We start from the raw sequence: 17,688 nt of genomic DNA, 5'->3' as shown, positions 1-17,688 counted from the left end.
GGCTACTCAGGAGGCTGAAGTAGGAAGATCACTTGAGCCTGGAGGAGCAGAGGTTGTGGTGAGCTGAGATTGTGCCACTGCACTCTAGCCTTGGTGATAGAGTGAGACCCTTTACCACCCCCCCAAAAAAGGAAAGAACAGGACACAGAGTTACAAAGCTGGGAGGGGGTTACTGACCCAAGTGGGAGGCATCTGCCTTAGAACAGGGGAGAGGAAAGATCACCTGGGTCCATTTCAGCAAACAGGCTACCCATAGTGCCTCCATCCTCCTGGGCATGCAGTCAGCCCCCAGGCACTGTGAGCTCTGCACTGGAACACCTCTGGTGTACACGCCTTAGTCGTTCATACCCGCCCAGACTCCAGGGCAACGCCATGACTTCCCTGCCTGCACTCTGACATTCTTTCCATCCTGTAAAAGAGGCCCGATGATCTCTAAGCCAAGCTTCAGTTGTGGCACTCTGCTCCGTCACGCTCAATAGCTCCTCATTGTCCTCCTGGCTCTAGGATCAAGTTTCTGATGTTGGGCTGGCTCTCAGGACCCTCGGGTCTCCTCTAGTCTCCCCAGAGAACCCTGTCCACCACCCAACCTGCCCTTCCCCTGCCGTTTCCCCCCGGCTTCCCTGCATTGGCAGATGCCAGTTCTTCCCTTGGAGTTCCCTTCCCCCCACCATCCCTCCAGACCGTCCTCAGAGCCCAGCAGGCCACGGCACTGTGGTGGGCTGTCCCTGATACCCGCTGGCCTGGTGAAGATTGAGTCCTTCCTTCATCCCCAGCCCACGCCTCTGGACCATGAGGTCCCAGTGAGCAGGGGCCATGGGTCACTCCACTCCTGCTTTCCAGAGCTGAGCCCAGAGCCTGCCTCGATCAGAGATGTTTCTAGAATAAGCCGGTAAGATCAGGGTCAAGTGGCAACTTTTGTTTTCTATACAAAATGTCTTTGGATGCAGCTAAGTGATGCCCAGACCCCTAACTCACGGAAACTGAGATGATAACCATGTGTTGTTTTAAGCTGCTGAAAAACAAGCTTTTGTCAATGACACAGCTTGTTACCAGCCTGCTTCTAGAACTCATCAATGGTTTAACAAACAGAGGCCTTTGCTCTCCTCTATCTCTTTGTTGTCACAGCTGTTGCCCTTGGGGCTTATTTTTTCCACAAGGAGCAAGGCCTAAGGCAACTTGCTAGGCAGCTGGAGCGAGGCCTCAGGGGCCCTGGTTGGGACGCAGGTGGCATCAGGGTCAGGAGACTAGACTCTTAGTGACCAGGAAGGACACAGAGGCATGGTGAGGGGAAGGGGCCTGCCCAACGTCACATACAAGCAAGTGGCAGAGTCTGGCCTGAGCCTAGGTCTCCTGACTCCCAGCCTGTGGCCTTCCTGGGGCCTCTTGTCGCCTCCAGAGCAGGATTTGCTGGGAGAGTCTGCCATGTGGGATGGGAGGAAGGACCCAGGGCTCTCTCTTCAACCCTGCCCCCACCTTTGTCCTTTCAGCTCATCACCCTGCGAACAAACCCAGATGCAGCAACGCAGAACAGACGATTCCAGTTCACTCAGAATCAGAAGAAAGAAGATTCTAAAACGTCCACCTCGGTCACCAGTGTGAACCAAGCCAGCACATCCCGCCTGGAGGGCCTACAGTCAGAAAACCATCGCCTGCGAATGAAGATCACAGAGGTACCTCCCTCCGCATCTAGTAGCTGGGCCCCGTCTGCCACTGAAGCCCCTCTGACCCCGTGCAGGGACTCTCAGGCTCCTCTAGACCATCCCTGCAGCATGACCGGGCAGTGTCATCAGCTGCAGTTACAGCTGCGAGAGCCAGGGGTGACATAAGCCGCACAGAGGCGTTTGTCAGAATCCGACATGAGCTCATTGGCCACCTCGCCCAGGCTCTTGGAGGCCAGCACCACCTGATTCAAGCCATCCCCAGACAGAAGGGAACTCAGAGAGATTTGTGAGCTTCCGGATTATTGTAGCTTCCTACGTTAGTGTCTCTTTGTGTCTCTCTTTGTGTCTCTCTCCCTCTCAGTTTTTCACTCTCCCAGCACAACCCAGCAACCACCACATCTATATGATGTACAAGAGAAGAGAAAGTGAAAAGAAACTTTTCAAGACAGTGCCGCAGACCTCGCCTTTGTCCTAAGGGTTCTCAACTGGTTCTTGAATATTCCAGAGAGACCATAGCCAGATTGCCTTGTGCCCAAGCCTTGTAGACCAGGGAAGGGAAAACAAATTACCTCCCCTCCTCTACCCCTCCCTTTGGGTTGGAGGTATGCCTGGACCCATGCTCTGCAGGCTGTGTATTGCTTTAATAGAGGAATTCTGATTAGGGAGGGGGACAGGAAAGGGACCAAGGAAAGTACATTGGTTATGATGCTGGCTAAACAAGGCCCCAAAATAAAGTGGCCCAAAGAAAATATGTTTATTTCCCTTTTACCTAATGGCCATGAAGAGAGAGGTCCCGGGTGGGGCAGCTCTGCTCCCCAAGGTCATTGCTGGGCTTGGTTCCTGCCCTCTGGTTTCCCCAACTCTCCAGGCTGTTCTCATTCATAGCGGGAGAGCTGGGTGGACGGCATGTCTGGTTCACAGTGTCAGGAGGGGAAGAGATAGAAAGTCCACATGAGGGACTGCCTCTTAAGCAGTAACACCAAAAATTGTGCACATTTTGGTTCTGCCCTAGTCACATCAGCAAAAACTGACAAGAGCACACCCAGTGACAGAGGAGGCTGGGAAACATCATCTCTAGCTGGACAGCTGCAAGGAAGAAGTGAGACATACGGTTGCCAGATTAGATACAGGATGCCCAGTTAAATTCAAACTTCAGTTCAACAGCCAGTCATATTTTCAGTAAAAGTATAGCCCGAATAATACTGGGATATAATTATACTGAAAAAGAACTCGTTATCCGAAACTCAAATTTGACTGGAGATTCTGGGTTTTTATTTGCTAGATCTGGCAGCCCTTTGGGGGGCTCACAGAATTCTGCCACAGAGAGCCACCACACAGTTGTCTGCACACCTAAAGATGACTGCTTTAGGATGGGGCAACCCATCAGCAGCTGCCAGAGCAAACTAAGAAGGGTTTCTGTCCCCCAAAGCCTATTACGGGCTGTTTCCATATCAGGCCTCTCATGATGAGCACTACCACGTCACTGCGCATTTTGCTTCTACTTGCACACTTCGGCAATGAAGAGTTCACTCACGTTAGGAAACCCAAGCCACTATTTAAAACTCGAAATTGTTGCGTTATTTTTCCTGGAAATGAATCACAATCTGGTCTTCTGTTGTCCCCACCCTTTGATCCTACTCCTGCCATATAAGTCACATAGAAAAGAGTATCTCTCTCCCTCCTCCTCCGCATGAAAACGTATTAAACAATTTCGTGGCTGTATTCCTGACATCAGAACAGCATCCGATAGTTGATCAGATCTCCTCCCTTATACTACAGCAGGATGCTGTTTGGAAAAATCCTCTAACCATGTTTTTCCTGTGCTCTTGCACCAATACAACAGTCAACACAGAAGACTTCTGTGACCAAATGCACCCGCTGGGCGCCTCCGGTTCAATTCCAATATTACGGATCTAGAGATAGCTTCAGATCCCACAGGTTGAGGGCTCAGTCCCCAAGGCTCCCACTGACCCCCACCCCACCCTCAGATACCAGCCACAAGTCAGACGCCTGGAACTTCTGACCAACCAGCTTCAAGTTCGGACTCCCAGGATCCCACTTTGGGTTGAATTACTTTGCTAGAGGGACTCCCGGAACCCAGGGAAGCACATTTACCAGCTTATTACCAAGGACACGAATGAAAAGATGCACAGAGCAAGGGATGGGTGAAAGGGTGTGGAGCTTCCCTGCCTCCCTGGGCCCCACGCTCCAGGAATCTTCACGTGTTCAGCTACCCGGAAGCTCTTCATACCCTGTTCTTTTGAGTTTTTATGCAGGCTTCATTACACGAGGCATGATTGACAACTGTGTAGAAATGTGATTGGACAAAAACGCATGATCTAAACCCAGCAAGGTCTGTCTGTTCAGACTTTTCTTGGCCTCTCTGTAGCATTCTTTCCTCCAGGGTATGGGCAGGACTCTCTCTGTGATAAAGGCCTTTTGACCTACAATCAGATTAGAGTCCTGCCTTGAGCAGGTGAGAAAGGACAGGAGAAGGTCAGACAGCATGATTCTGTTTCATGAGGCCTGCTCCTGAGGCCTAAAATGCCCCAACATTACAACAAAAGACTGTTACAAGAGATACAGGAGCCAGGAATCATGGATGAAAGCCATTATATGTATACAGATATGGTAATATCACAGATGTTCACCACCCACCCCGACTACCACCCCCCACAACTACCAACACTCATATTGCCCAGGTTTCTCTGGGGCTGAATTGCCCCAGGACTTGCACCTGATTTTTATATAACCCGGGAATGGGCCAGGTGCCGTGGCTCACACCTGTAATCCCAATGCTTTGGGAAGCCAAAGTGGGAGGATCGCTTGAGCCCAGGAGTTCAAGACCGGCCTGGGCAACGTAGAGAAACCTTGTCTCTAAAAATAAAAACGTGGGGATGACTGGGACCCATCCTGATTAACTCCTCTGAGTGAGTCCCTGCAAGTCAGGGTCTCTGTGATAGCGTGAGGCTCAGAGCTTGCGAGCCCTGCATGTCTGTCCTCCCCACTGTGGGTCCTATTAAGTATCAATAATAGTAATTATAAGTCCAGGCACAGTAGCTCATGCCTGTAAACCCAGCACTTTGGGAGGCCAAAGTGGGAGGATTGCTTGAGCTCAGGAGTTCAAGACCGGCCTGAGGAACATAGAGAGACCCCATCTCTACCAAAAAAAAAAAATAGCCAGGTGTGGCGGCCTGCACCTGTAGTCCCAGCTACTCGGGAGGGTGAGGTGGGAGGATGGCTTGAGCCTAGGAGGTCAAGGCTACAGTAAACTGTAATTGCACCACTGCACTCTGATCTGGGTGACAGAGTGAGACCCTGTAATAATAGTAATATTATTATAGTAGCAGGTTGCCCTTATTATGTGTCAGGCACTGGGCTAAACTTTCCATGTATTATCTCGTTTAATCTTCACAACCTCCCCCTGAAGTAGGTACTATTATTACCCCATTCTACAGAAAAAGAAATAGAGACTGGGTTCTCACAAGCTGGGAGAACCTCACTGTAAGTAAGGGGCAGCCTTGGGTTTGCATGAGGCCCGCCCAGAGCCTGAGCTCTTACGCTCTCCCTGCCCTACCTCCCTGGGCTTGCTTGTCTGCTTCATCAAGGCCCAAGCTTACACTGAACACACAATTGCAAAGCCCAGGTCCCTGTCATCATAGCTTCTCCTTGAACAAAGAGCTGTCAGGGTCCTTCTGCCTCTCCATACCAAGATGCAATAACCCCTCTGATTCTCAGGGCACTCCTGAATACAGGTAAAGGCCCAGCCCTGTGACCTACCTTTTGGCCCTAGTGGCCTAGCTACCAGGGCTGGGCCAGGGACCCTGACTCAACTGGAACCTTTGTCTTCTAGCTGGATAAAGATTTGGAAGAGGTCACCATGCAGCTGCAGGACACACCAGAAAAGACCACCTACATTAAACAGAACCACTACCAAGAGCTCAATGACATCCTCAACCTGGGAAACTTCACTGAGAGCACAGGTAAGAGAGCCAAGGCCCCAGAATGTGGTAGGGACCTTGGTTTCAAACACCAGCTGTTCATCTTCCATTTTTTAGGGGAAGAAACTGAGGTTCAAACAGGGCACGGGACTCAGACACGCAGAGCTGGCACACCTGGAACCTCTGTCTGCTGACCACAGTTCACTGTCTGCTTTGAGCCCCACCCTGCCTAGGCCTGGGGCTTCGATTTCCCATTCCCTCAGCTTCCAGCTCCACACCTACACACTGGGGCCAGCATTCCCAGTGTCCTGACTGGGGGCAGACACATTTTGTTTTCCCTTTTGTTCTTAGTGAATAGTTTACCCTTTCTTCCCTGAACAATATTTCACGGTTTCAAATATACCTCATCAATGTCCAAGAAAAGAATGGTTAGTTAGTTAGGATAGGATGCTCAATCTCACCACCCACTTGGGAATTACAAGCTACAATAACACAAACCTGCCAGGCGCAATGGCTCCCACCTGTAATCCCGGCATATTGGGAGGCCAAGCCTAGAGAATCGCTTGAGTCCAGGAATTTTAGATCAGCCTGGACAACATAATAAGACCGCATCTCTACAAAAATAAATTTAAAAAAACACACACACACACAAAAATTTTTGCCTACCTTTTGGAAAAAATTTAAAAGGTTACCAGAATGGGTAAGAGTATTTGGAAATGAGCATTCTCCTGCGATGCATTAGAAGTCAGCCTGGCACTGTCTAAATGCTCCATGTTAAACCTCTTGACCTAGCAGTTCTACTAGCAGGAACCTGCCCCTCGCAAATACTCCCAGGTGTGCAGAGAAGAACACAGAGATGTTCCTCACAATGCTGTCTGTAGGTGAGAAAAACTGGAATTAACTTAAATGTTCATTCTTTGGGGGTGGTTTCATTAATTAAGATATAGCCAAACAGGGTACATTTTATAGCTATTAAAAAGTGAGGTGAGTCTATTTGTGCAGATATGGAAACATCTCCAGGTGAAAAAAGCAAGATGAAAGCCAACATTATGATTATGGGACACACCAATGCATATACGTGTGTGTGAATGCATTTTTTAAAAGGTTTGAAAAACAAACACCAAATTGCTAACAGTATTGACTCGTGTGAAAAGAAATGGTATTGTGGAAAGTGAGTGAGAAGGGACTATTTTACATTACCCTTTTTTTTTATTTTTGTGTTTTTTTTTTACTTTTTTAAGATGGAGTCTCACTCTGTCGCCCAGGCTGGAGTGCAGTGGCATGATCTCAGCTCACTGCAACCTCTGCCTCCCAGGTTCAAGCAATTCTCCTGCATCAGTCTCCTGAGTAGCTGGGATGACAGGTGCCCACCACCACACCCAGCTAATGTTTGTACTTTTTTTTTTTTTATAGAGACAGGGTTTCACCATGTTGGCCAGGCTGGTCTCAAACTCCTGACCTCAAGTGATTTGCCCGCCTCAGCCTCCCAAAGTGCTGGGATTACAGGCATTAGCCACAACACCCGGCCACATTACCTTTTTTATGTTTCTCTATGGCTTGGTTTTTTCCATTAGCATGTATTCATCAATTTGTTATAACATTAGTTTAAATCAATGAAAAATCTTTGTTTCTTTTAATTAATTAATGTATTTATTTATTTATTGAGACGGAGTTTTGCTCTTGTTGCCCAGGCTAGAGGGCAATGGCACGATCTCGGCTCACTGCAACCTCTGCCTCCCAAGTTCAAGCGATTCTCCTGCCTCAGCCTCCCAAGTAGCTGGGATTACAGGTGCCTGCCACTGCACCCAGCTAATTTTTTTGTACTTTTAGTAGAGATGGGGTTTCACCATGTTGGCCAGGCTGGTCTCAAACTCCTGACCTCAGGTGATCCATCCACCTCAGCCTCCCAAAGTGCTGGGATTACAGGCATGAACCACCATGCCTGGCCTTTTATTCTTATTATATAAGTAATAAGTGGTCTTATTACAGTAGCAATATTCTGTAATTAATATTATGTAACATGGTTATTACAAAAATGTTTAAATTGAGATAATAAAGAAATTACAAGAATAAAAATTACTTCTAATAACTTTAGTATCTGGTAAAAGTGGGAATTTTAAATTTGTGGGAGAAAAGGAATTATTCAATAAATTTCATTGGGATAAATGGGTAGGCATCTGGAGGAGAATAAGGTAGATCCTAAACTCACACCTACACAAAAATTAATTCCGATGAATAAAAGATTTAAATATAAAAAGTGAAAACATGAAAGTACTAGAAGAAACCAAAGTAAAATTTAAAAAAAATCTCAGAGAGTGGAGCACCTGTCTCAGTTTGATGCAAAACAGAAATCACAAAAGGAAAGGTTGATAAATTTAGGTACAAAAAGCATTTCTTTCATAATGCAAAAGCCATGATAAGTATAGCCAAAAAATCAAACAAAGCCAAAAATTAACTCAGATAACAAGCTTATGCCCTTATATATAAGGAGAAATGATATGCAGTAATACAAAAAGTATGTATCATTATATACCAATTAGTAAGAAAAAGACCAACATCTCAAAAGAAAAATGAGCAAAAGAGAGTTCTCATAAAAGGAACTGGAAATCGTTCTTACACTTATGAAAAGATGATCAGTCTCATTCCTTATTAAAGGAATGCAAATTAAATCTGCAATGAGATACCATTTTTGCCTCAAAGACTGGCACAGATCAGAGATCAAAAAGCTGCTCAGAGTGCCAGGAAACAGGTTATGAGAGAGGCAGTCTCAAATGTTGCTGGTTGAAACAGAAATCATTCAGACCCAGCAATCCCACTTTTGGGATTTATTCTCCATGCCTTAGTCTGTTTGTGCTGCTATAACGCAATACTGCAGACTTGGTAATTTATAAATAACAGAAATGTATTTCTTACAGTTCTGGAGGCTGGGGAGTCCTAAATCTAGGTGCCAGTAGGTTCAGTGTCTGGGGAGGGTCCGGCCTCCACTTCTGAGATGGACCTGGATCGCTGCATCCTCTGGAGGGGAGGAACTCTGCATCTTCACATGGCAGAAGGAGCGGGGGAAGGGGCAAACCCCCTTTCTCAAGCCCTTTTATAAAGGCCCTAACCTCATCCATGCGGGCTCCGCCTTCACGACTTAATTACCTCCTAAAGGCCCCACTTCTTAACACTATCACATTCTTCATTCAGTTTCAACACATGAATTTGGGGGGACACGTTCAGACCATAGCAGTATGATATACAGTCGATTCGGCTGATTTACAGTAGCGGTAGTTGTGTTCTTTCTGTAAAGCCTCCATCAACAGTGGATTGTGAATACTGAACCATTGCTCCTATACAGGATTAGGTCCCTGGGAGTCTCTCACCGGCTGACATCACAAGCTGACATTTTTGTCCACCAATCAATATATAATTCTGTTGTATGCATATTTCTGTTTAAATACATCTTATTTAGGCTGGGCGCAGTGACTCAAGCCTGTAATCCCAGCATTTAGGGAGGCCGAGGTGGGCGGATCACGAGGTCAAGAGATTGAGACCATCCTGGCCAACATGGTGAAGCCCCGTCTCTACTAAAAATACAAAAATTAACTGGGCATGATAGCACGTGCCTGTAGTCCCAGCTACTCGGGAGGCTGAGGCAGGAGAATCGCATGAACCCGGGAGGTGGAGGTTGCAGTGAGCCGAGATCGCACCACGGCACTCCACCTGGAGACAGAGTGAGATTCCGTCTCAAAAAAAAAAGACATCTTTTTAAATATATATGAGTTAATTAGCATTGCACGCATGGCCAACAGCAGTATAGCTCATGCCTGATGGAAGCTTATCTAACGCATGTATTTTCTCTCCATAGGGCGCATCATAGCCCTCTTGTGCTTAGGGACACTAGCCAGCACTTCGGCGCTGTGCTTGGGGGCCATTTTCAACAGCAAACTCACCAACACACAGCACAAAATGTGAAAAACATGTCACTAAATAAACCTCCAGGAAGATACTTATTTACAATATAAGAGCTAAGCGCTAAGGCAGTGCATCACCTTGTTCAACCTCAGCTGGGAACGCGTGCATCAGGCAACTCACATTTTCCCACACTGTGCATGTCAGCAAATGACCACAAAAGCATTAAAATATTGATTTGGGGATTACAGATAAATTTAAGTGAGAAGAGGAGGTCACAAATACAAAATTCATGAATAATGAGGAGCAGCTGCACTCACGTAGATGCAAAATGACATACATATAAGGTTGCCCACTGAAGCAAAAACAAAGACACCAGTGCTCCCTTCCAGATCACGTGAATCCAAATCTCGGGTGGGAACCTGATTTTTATATTTCTTTAAATCTCCTTGTATGGTCCTGAAGCACAAAGAGGGTTGAGAGAATTTAAATCACCATGTTTTGTGGCTACACAATATTATTTTGAATGGAGATCCTATAACTTATGTAACTAATCCATTATTACCAGATAAATTCAGATTAGTTCCAACATTTTAATATTATAAATGATACTCAGTTTGAGGCCGGGCACAGTGGTTCACACCTATAATCCTAGCACTTTGGGAGGCTGAGGCAGGTGGACCACCTGAGGTCAGGAGTTCGAGACCACCCTAACCAATATGGTGAAACCCCGTCCCTACTAAAAATACAAAAAATTAGCTGGGCATGGTGGCATGCACCTGTAGTCCTAGCTGCTCAGGGCTGAGACAGGAGAATTGCTTAATCCTGGGAGGTGGAGTTTGCAGTGAGCCAAGATAATGCCACTGGTGGCACGATTCTGAGTGACAGAGTGAGACTCCATCTAAAAAAAAAAAAAAAAGATGCCAAGGTTGAACATCTTGTATATATCTTTGCATAGATCCTTAATTATTTCCTTAGGATAATTTCAAGAAGTAGAAATTCCGGGTAAAAAATAGGTCCTTTTATGGTGTTTGACACAGATCAACAGTGCCCACCAGTAAGATTATGTCCATTTATTCTCCCACCAGCAGTTTACTGACTTCTTTCTCTTTGCAATCTTTGCTGCTCTACGAAAAATACACCTTGGAGGTTTTTTCTTTGTCATTACATCCCTATGTGCCCATGGAAAAGAATGTTAGAACCTCTTGTTTCTAAGTTATGTTTCCTATATTAGTCGACTGGATTTTGCCCCTTTTGTTCTTTGAGAGGAGAGCACGGGGCATGCCACACATATCCCCAGCACATTGCTTCCATCCCTGACTGCTGACTGCTGGAGGCTTCTCAGCTCACCGCCCGGGTCCCGGGAGAGCCGCTACACAGACCTCAGCTTAGAGAACACGGGGGGATAATGGGCTCTTTTGCATTCTCTCTCCTGGGGTATCATCCTACAAAAAGTTGCATTGTTGATTTTTAAAAACTAAGTTAACAGAACGTGTTGTGGTATTGTTTTGCATTCAGATGGAGGAAAGGCCATTTTAAAAAATCACCTCGATCAAAATCCCCAGCTACAGTGGAACACAACAGAGCCCTCTCGAACATGCAAAGATCCCATAGAAGATATAAACTCTCCAGAACAGTAAGTACCTTCTCCTTGAAGACTAAATACGTCACTCCCGCACAGGAGTTTGCAATTCGCACCATGTTCTCACATCCATTATTTTATTTGCTTTCCACAGCCATCCCATGATGAAGTCCAATTACAATGCTCTTTTTACAAATGAATAAACTAATATTCAAAAAGAGGAGGTGACTTGCCAAAGCTCACTCAATTGCTACATGCAGGAAATAGGACTTGAACTCACATCTGTCCAACATCAAATCCAATGTTCTCTACTGCAGCACACTGCCTTTGTTATGTGTAAAATTTAACCTTGCTCAATGCATTTACTTGACGGTTTACTGAGACCTCCTGTATGTCAGGCATAGGTGCTAGGGTTACAGCAGTGAAGAAAACGGACTAAAATTCCTGTCTTCATGGAGCTTCCATTCTATCTAGAAGGGTGATAGCTTCATAAAAAAGCAAAATATGGCATGTCAAACAATAGGAGCTTTGGAGAAAAAGCAGAGAAGGGGGTCAGGGAGTGTCATTTTAAATAGGGTGGTCAGAGAAGACTCAATGAGATGGTCACATCTAAGCAAAGACCTGAACATCTCTGTTAGCTTTGTTCCCACAGGCAATTTTAGGCCTTCCCATCTTATAGCACATTGGAAGCAGAAGTTAGAAATATAAACTTTGGGCTGGGAGCAGTGGCTCACGCCTGTAATCCCAGCACTTTGGGAGGCCGAGGTGGGCGGATCACCTGAGGTCAGGAGTTTGAGACCAGCCTGACCAACATGGAGAAACACCATCTCTCTAAAAGTACAAAAAAATTAGCTGGGTGCAGTGGCAGGCACCTGTAATCCCAGCTACTTGGGAGGCTGAGGCAGGAGAATCGCTTGAACCCAGGAGGCAGAGGTTGTGGTGAGCTGAGATCGAGCCATTGCACTCCAGCCTGGGCAACAAAAGTGAAGCTCTGTCTCAAAAAAAAAAAAAAGAAAAGAAAAGAAATACAAACTTTGAAACTTGGCCTCTGGAAGTGACAAGCAATGAGGAACCAGCAAAAGCAGCCAAATCACCAATTGCAGCATCATTTGGGGCTCCTTAGTATTAGAGCTAATAGCCTATCAACCCAAATAGCTCCAAGGCCTGGCCAGCTTACAGTCCAGGACAGTGAGTGAGAGTTACATGGAATTTGTCAGCAGTTTGCCTAGCAGTTGCCTCCAGTAGAGTGTAAGCACCTTGAGAGTAAGGTATGAGTCCTTCATGGGTCCCCTGCACCAAACACAGGTTCTGCCAGTGAGTAGGTTCTTGACAAGCATTTGTTGAATGAAGGAAAGGTGAACAGGATCCTCACAGACAGAAGAATGCTCTGACAACCACAGCACCCACCTTGCCTAGGCAGATAGCCCTGCCCTGGCTTCTTGGACAGGGTACCCTTTTCCCAAGTCAAAGTTTATTCTTCCCTTTTTGTCCTGGACTTCTTGCCAGCATGATCTTGCCTTAAGACACAGACTTCAGCTGACATTATACAGGTTCAACTTTAACTTCAGAATGAGGTCTCCAACACTGTAGTTCCATGCATACCTGTGAGGTGTCTCTTGGGAGGAGTCTTTCTGGAAAATGTGGGCAGCACTTCCTCTGTACTCATCTATCTCAGAACCAACCAGTGACCTAAATGAACCCCAAGGGCACACCCAGTTGGCATAAGGCTGCCCCCATGAATTGATTTGCCTCCACCACAAAACAATGTGGTTGAACAGAAGCAGCAAGAATTCCAACTTCCTTGGTTCTGGTTTTGTTTCCATGGGGAAGTTCCCTGAACTGTGTACTCTTCCCCTCTTCTTTATAATGGGAACAGCAGTATTTCTTTTGCCTATTGGGTGTTTGTTAAGATCTGGGGTTTTTGTGCTTTGGTTTTTTGCACGGGAGTGGTCAGGGACTGGGAACACAAGAAGCCATAAAAACTCAGTCCCTTCTCTCAAGGAATGCGGTATGAAAGTTGCACCCATGGAGAGCTGTGCAAGAAGGCGGCTGAGCCAAGCAGAGAAGCAGTCACCTGGGCACATTTGCCACAAGCAGCCTTTTCAACAAAGTGACATGACAGTCATTAAGACCAGAAGAGTGTGGCAATGAGAAGGGAGTCAGAGGGCAGCTCCCTTTTCCCTTGCTGCTCCTCCATCATTTGCTAGCCCACGCCCAGCTCCACCTTGCCTCCAGCTTTTGCTGGCTTCATTTCTGAGTATTTACCAAGGGTTCTGCTTAGCAGAGGAAGGGTTCTCTTAGCAGATAGTGAGCACAAACAAGGTGATATTTAAACTGGATCTTGAAGGAAACACAGTTCATGATGTCAGGAAGCAGAGAAAGAGTCTTCCAGGAGGGAAACAGCAGAAGAGCACCCAGAAGCAGGGTTTCCAGGGAAACTGGCTGCCAGAGGGCAGGGCTTACAGGTGGAGAGAATGGAAGATTCACCTGGAAACTTCTGATCCAGAGACAGAACTTAGGGAGCCCCAAATATCACATCAGTGTCCTTTTTGTCCCTTCCTTGGCTTCCTAGTGTTGGAACGATAACACTAGTTACCAAAGAAGCTGAAAGCCTGTGGGAATTGGCCCAGCAAGAAGAGATGCGGTCCTGGGCAAAGCAGAGGCAGAAGGGGAGAGAGGAAGGATAGAGCAGGTGAGAAGTCTTTCAGGGACGGAACTGAAAGCCCCGTGGAGGTGTGTAAGAGTAGAGAATGAGAAATGTCTGGTTTGCAGCAAAGCCCTATTACAAAGGCAAAGCCTTGTCCTTAGTAATACAGACAGTCCCCAACTTACCATTTTCCAGCTTTACAATGGTGTGAAAGTGATACACATTCAGTACAGTATTCAGTAAATTGCATGAGATATTTAACACTTTTTTATAAAATAGGCTTTGTGTTAGATGACATGGCCCAACTGTAAGCTGATGTAAGTGTTCTGAGCACATTTAAGGTAGGCGAGGCTAAGCTAGGATGCTTGGTAGGTTAGGTGGATTAAGTGCATTTTTCTACTTATGATATTTTCAACTTACAATGGGTTTGTGGGAATGTAACCCATCATAAGTCAAGGAGCATCTTTTCTGCTAGGACATTTATAATAATCACCAAATCCTGGACCAAAGCTCAAGAAGATTCATCTCCCTTGTTTGTTCCAGTCTCCCTGGTTATTCCCAGGGCAGTAGCTGGTACATATGAGCCCTCATTAAATACCTGCTGGATGGCTGAATGGTTAGATGATTGAATGGACAGATCTTGGATTCAGAGAAAAATATACTCCTGTCATCAGATATTTTAGCCAAAGCAAGTCCAAGGAACTTTCTGGTGAGCCCCCAGCTAGCCTACACTAACACTCCTCCCTCTCCTTCTCTCCAGCATCCAGCGTCGGCTGTCCCTCCAGCTCCCCATCCTCCACCACGCCTACCTCCCATCCATCGGAGGCGTGGACGCCAGCTGTGTCAGCCCCTGTGTCAGCCCCACCGCCAGCCCCCGCCACAGACATGTGCCACCCTCCTTCCGAGTCATGGTCTCGGGCCTGTAAGGGTGGGAGGCCTGGGCCCGGGGCCTCCCCCGTGACAGAACCACACTGGGCAGAGGCGTCTGCTGCAAAAACACTGTTGGCTCTGGCTGCGGAGAAGCTGGGCACCATGGCTGGCCTCTCAGGACCACTCGGATGGCACTCAGGTGGACAGGACGGGGCAGGGGGAGACTTGGCACCTGACCTCGAGCCTTATTTGTGAAGTTCTTATTTCTTCACAAAGAAGAGGAACAGAAATGGGGCTTCTTGCTTAACATCTGCAAGCAAGGAGGAGCTGGGATATCAAACTTGCAAAAAAAAAAAAAAAAAAAATCTAGACAAGGAGAGAGGCGCTAGAACTCCAGCTGGAAGTCACAGAGTGACTCAAGCAGCCTTGGGAGGAGGCAAGGGGCTTCTGAAGAAACCACCTCTGCACTCTGCACACACATCACTGGCTGTGACCCCTCAGGCTAGCCCTTCTCCACTCTGGGGGAGGAGGTGGGAAGGGCCACCAGGCCCCCAGCTGCCAGGCCAGCCGACCCCAGCCTTCCTGGAACAGGGAGTCTGCAGGAGCGCAGACAGGCACAGCCCTGGGGCAGGCAGGCAGAGCACTGGGGCACCGCAGCAGGCTGACTTACATGCTCCTGATGGGACCTGTGTCACCCAATGAGATGTTTGTTACTCTGGTAAATGCCACACGTTAACACAATAAAACCCATTCCGGGGACCGTGGGGATTTAGGGCACGTCACTGCAGACACGCTCTGCAGCATTCACCGACAGTCTGTCATGCACCCACCACGTTGGCCATGTCCTTGTGTTCCTATCGAGTGCTCCCAGTAACCAGGGGGACCACCCGAGCTAATCATGGAATGTCCGTTCCCAGCAAACACGATAAAGAAAGATTGTGCACTTTAACCTCTCTCATCAGGGCCCAAGGGCTGGCTGGGATTTTTTTTTCCCACTAACTTTGTTTCTGACCAAAGTGAATCGGAGGCATTCTGCTAAAAGACATCCCTGTAGACACAGGGGAGAGAGTTGCTGGCTGAGGGCTTCCCTTGGCTTCCAGAAGGCAGCCTTCCATCCAGACAAGCCAGTGAGCTCTCCCCTTGGGATCACCGGGGTGATCGGTCAGCAGATTGATTCTCATTCATAAGATCATTCTTCCCTTTTAATTGAGCCCCTAAGAGCACTGGCCTGGGAGTCAGACAGACCTGGGTTCAAGTCCTCAGTCCCCTGCCCACTCCCTGCGTGACCTTGATCAGGTCACTAGTGTCTCTCTGAGCCTCAGTTTCCCCTCTGTAACTTGGGGTTGAAATAACACCTGTCCTGCCTACCTCACAAGGTCACTCTGAGGATTGAAACTTGATCTTGTCCAGGAAAGCTTTGTACCAAACAGTGAAGCCGCCCTGACCCGTGAGGTATGAGTATGACTCTGACCTTCAGCCCTCCCTACAGCCGGGGCTGTGGCCCAGAGAAGCTTCCCGCACAGCCCTCTACCCAGAACATCAGGGCTGGAGGGAGGCTCCCAGTGACTTTTCTGACATTCCTAGACAGGTTCATTCTTTGCTCAAGAAAGGCCCGAATGACAGCGTCCAGGATGTCTGCACAACTGAGCAGCTCGCTCACTCCCTAAAGAAACCTATTGGCAGCTTCAACAGGCAGGCAATAATCTCTTCCCAGAACCACTGCAGTCAGGAATAAACTGTTTTCTCCACCAGGCTTTGACAAAAGGGCCCACAGGAATCTTACCATCGCCAACATTTCAAAGCACCCTATTTCACGTAGCATAGCTTTCTGCTCCCCTTCCCCAAAGAGAGGTTATGGAGGTACTGTAGCTTTTAGGGAAAAAAAAAAATGTTAACACATCACAGGTCAAGTTGAAGTCATTCTCTGTTTAGGCACTAAAAATCGGTGTTGTCACTCACTGTGTATTACCAGTATTTACTTGCTTTCTTGATTTCACCAAAACCAAATTTAATTTAAAGGACCACATTAATTTTTCAAAGGGAAAGAGACAATTAATTGTACATAATGTATACACACACACACACAAAAAAAAAAATACCTGTAGAAATATTATTCCAGCATAGCAGGAAAACAAACAAACAAAAGTATTGGACTGTCGGAGGTGAGCCTGTGCGTCTGTAACCCTTTGTGACTCCTAAGCGTGCGCCGTCTTCTAGGTTAACTCACGAAGTACATTCTCTGTCTTACTGATACTGTAGGTTCACCCTTTTTTTTTAATTTCCTCGCAAATAACAAGACCCACAGAAGTGACTCTAGCTATTTAATGGTTCTGTTCTTTTATATGCAACAAACACACCGTCCATTTCTGAAGAGGCTTCGGCCTGAAGGCATTTTCCAATGATGTTAGTGCACAAACGCTTTAAATTAGACTGGAACTGCCAGAATCAAATGTAAATGAGGAATTTCTCGTACCCCTACTGCATGGTATCGATTTTTAATAAATTGTTGCAAATTTGTTTTTATGAATAAAAGGAAAAAACCTGTCGTCTTTAATGCCTACTCATCCCAAAATGCAGGTTAGATGGGGCCATATTCCTCCGCTTAGAAACTCAGGGAACAATTCTGGGGTTGCCTGCTCAGCATTGTCCCTGCCTTCATAAACTGCCCATCCCAGCCTCCTGCTGACAGCGGCAGAGCCGCCCTGTTACCAGGTGACCCCCAACTCTGGCCACAGCTGATTAATTCGAGGGTGGGAACCTGACCCAGGCTGGGCCGGTAAATCACTTCCTCAGGATTCCTCCACGTAGAGAAATTTAGTCTGCCATGAAACAGAAAAAAAAAAAAAAAAAAAAAATGGAGACAACAGAGAGACAATCAGGACCAACAGCTGAGTTGATGGTGTCAGAGTACCCGGTTAGCCGTCTCTTCCCACGCTCCTCTGAAAGCACAGCCCTGATTTTGGTAAGGAAGGGGACCTATTGGAACGGAATCTTGCTCCCACCATCCTTGCTCCCACCCCCGGACATAGTGATTGGTTCAGAAATATGCTCATTATCCAAGACCAGCCAATCAGAGCACCTCCCAGGGTTTCC

General features: G+C 47.0%; 1 protein-coding gene across 1 annotated transcript in view; it reads left to right on the top strand.

Annotated features, from left to right (window-relative positions):
• Positions 1-17,149, top strand: part of GABBR2 (gamma-aminobutyric acid (GABA) B receptor, 2) — a 432,864-nt gene extending 415,715 nt beyond the window's left edge. Inside the window, exons 16-19 of the mRNA XM_011993760.1 lie at positions 1,488-1,670; positions 5,515-5,644; positions 11,015-11,132; positions 14,486-17,149. Of these exons, the coding sequence (XP_011849150.1) occupies positions 1,488-1,670; positions 5,515-5,644; positions 11,015-11,132; positions 14,486-14,651 (597 nt within the window). The 3' untranslated portion in view covers positions 14,652-17,149. The remainder of the gene's footprint in view (positions 1-1,487; positions 1,671-5,514; positions 5,645-11,014; positions 11,133-14,485) is intronic.
• The last annotated feature ends 539 nt before the right edge of the window (positions 17,150-17,688 follow it).

The sequence above is a fragment of the Mandrillus leucophaeus genome, unplaced genomic scaffold, assembly GCF_000951045.1.
Source record: "Mandrillus leucophaeus isolate KB7577 unplaced genomic scaffold, Mleu.le_1.0 Scaffold433, whole genome shotgun sequence".
Classification (NCBI taxonomy): Eukaryota; Metazoa; Chordata; class Mammalia; order Primates; family Cercopithecidae; genus Mandrillus; species Mandrillus leucophaeus.
The sequence above is the reverse complement of the archived record's forward strand: the minus strand, read 5'-3'. Positions and strand labels throughout refer to the sequence as shown.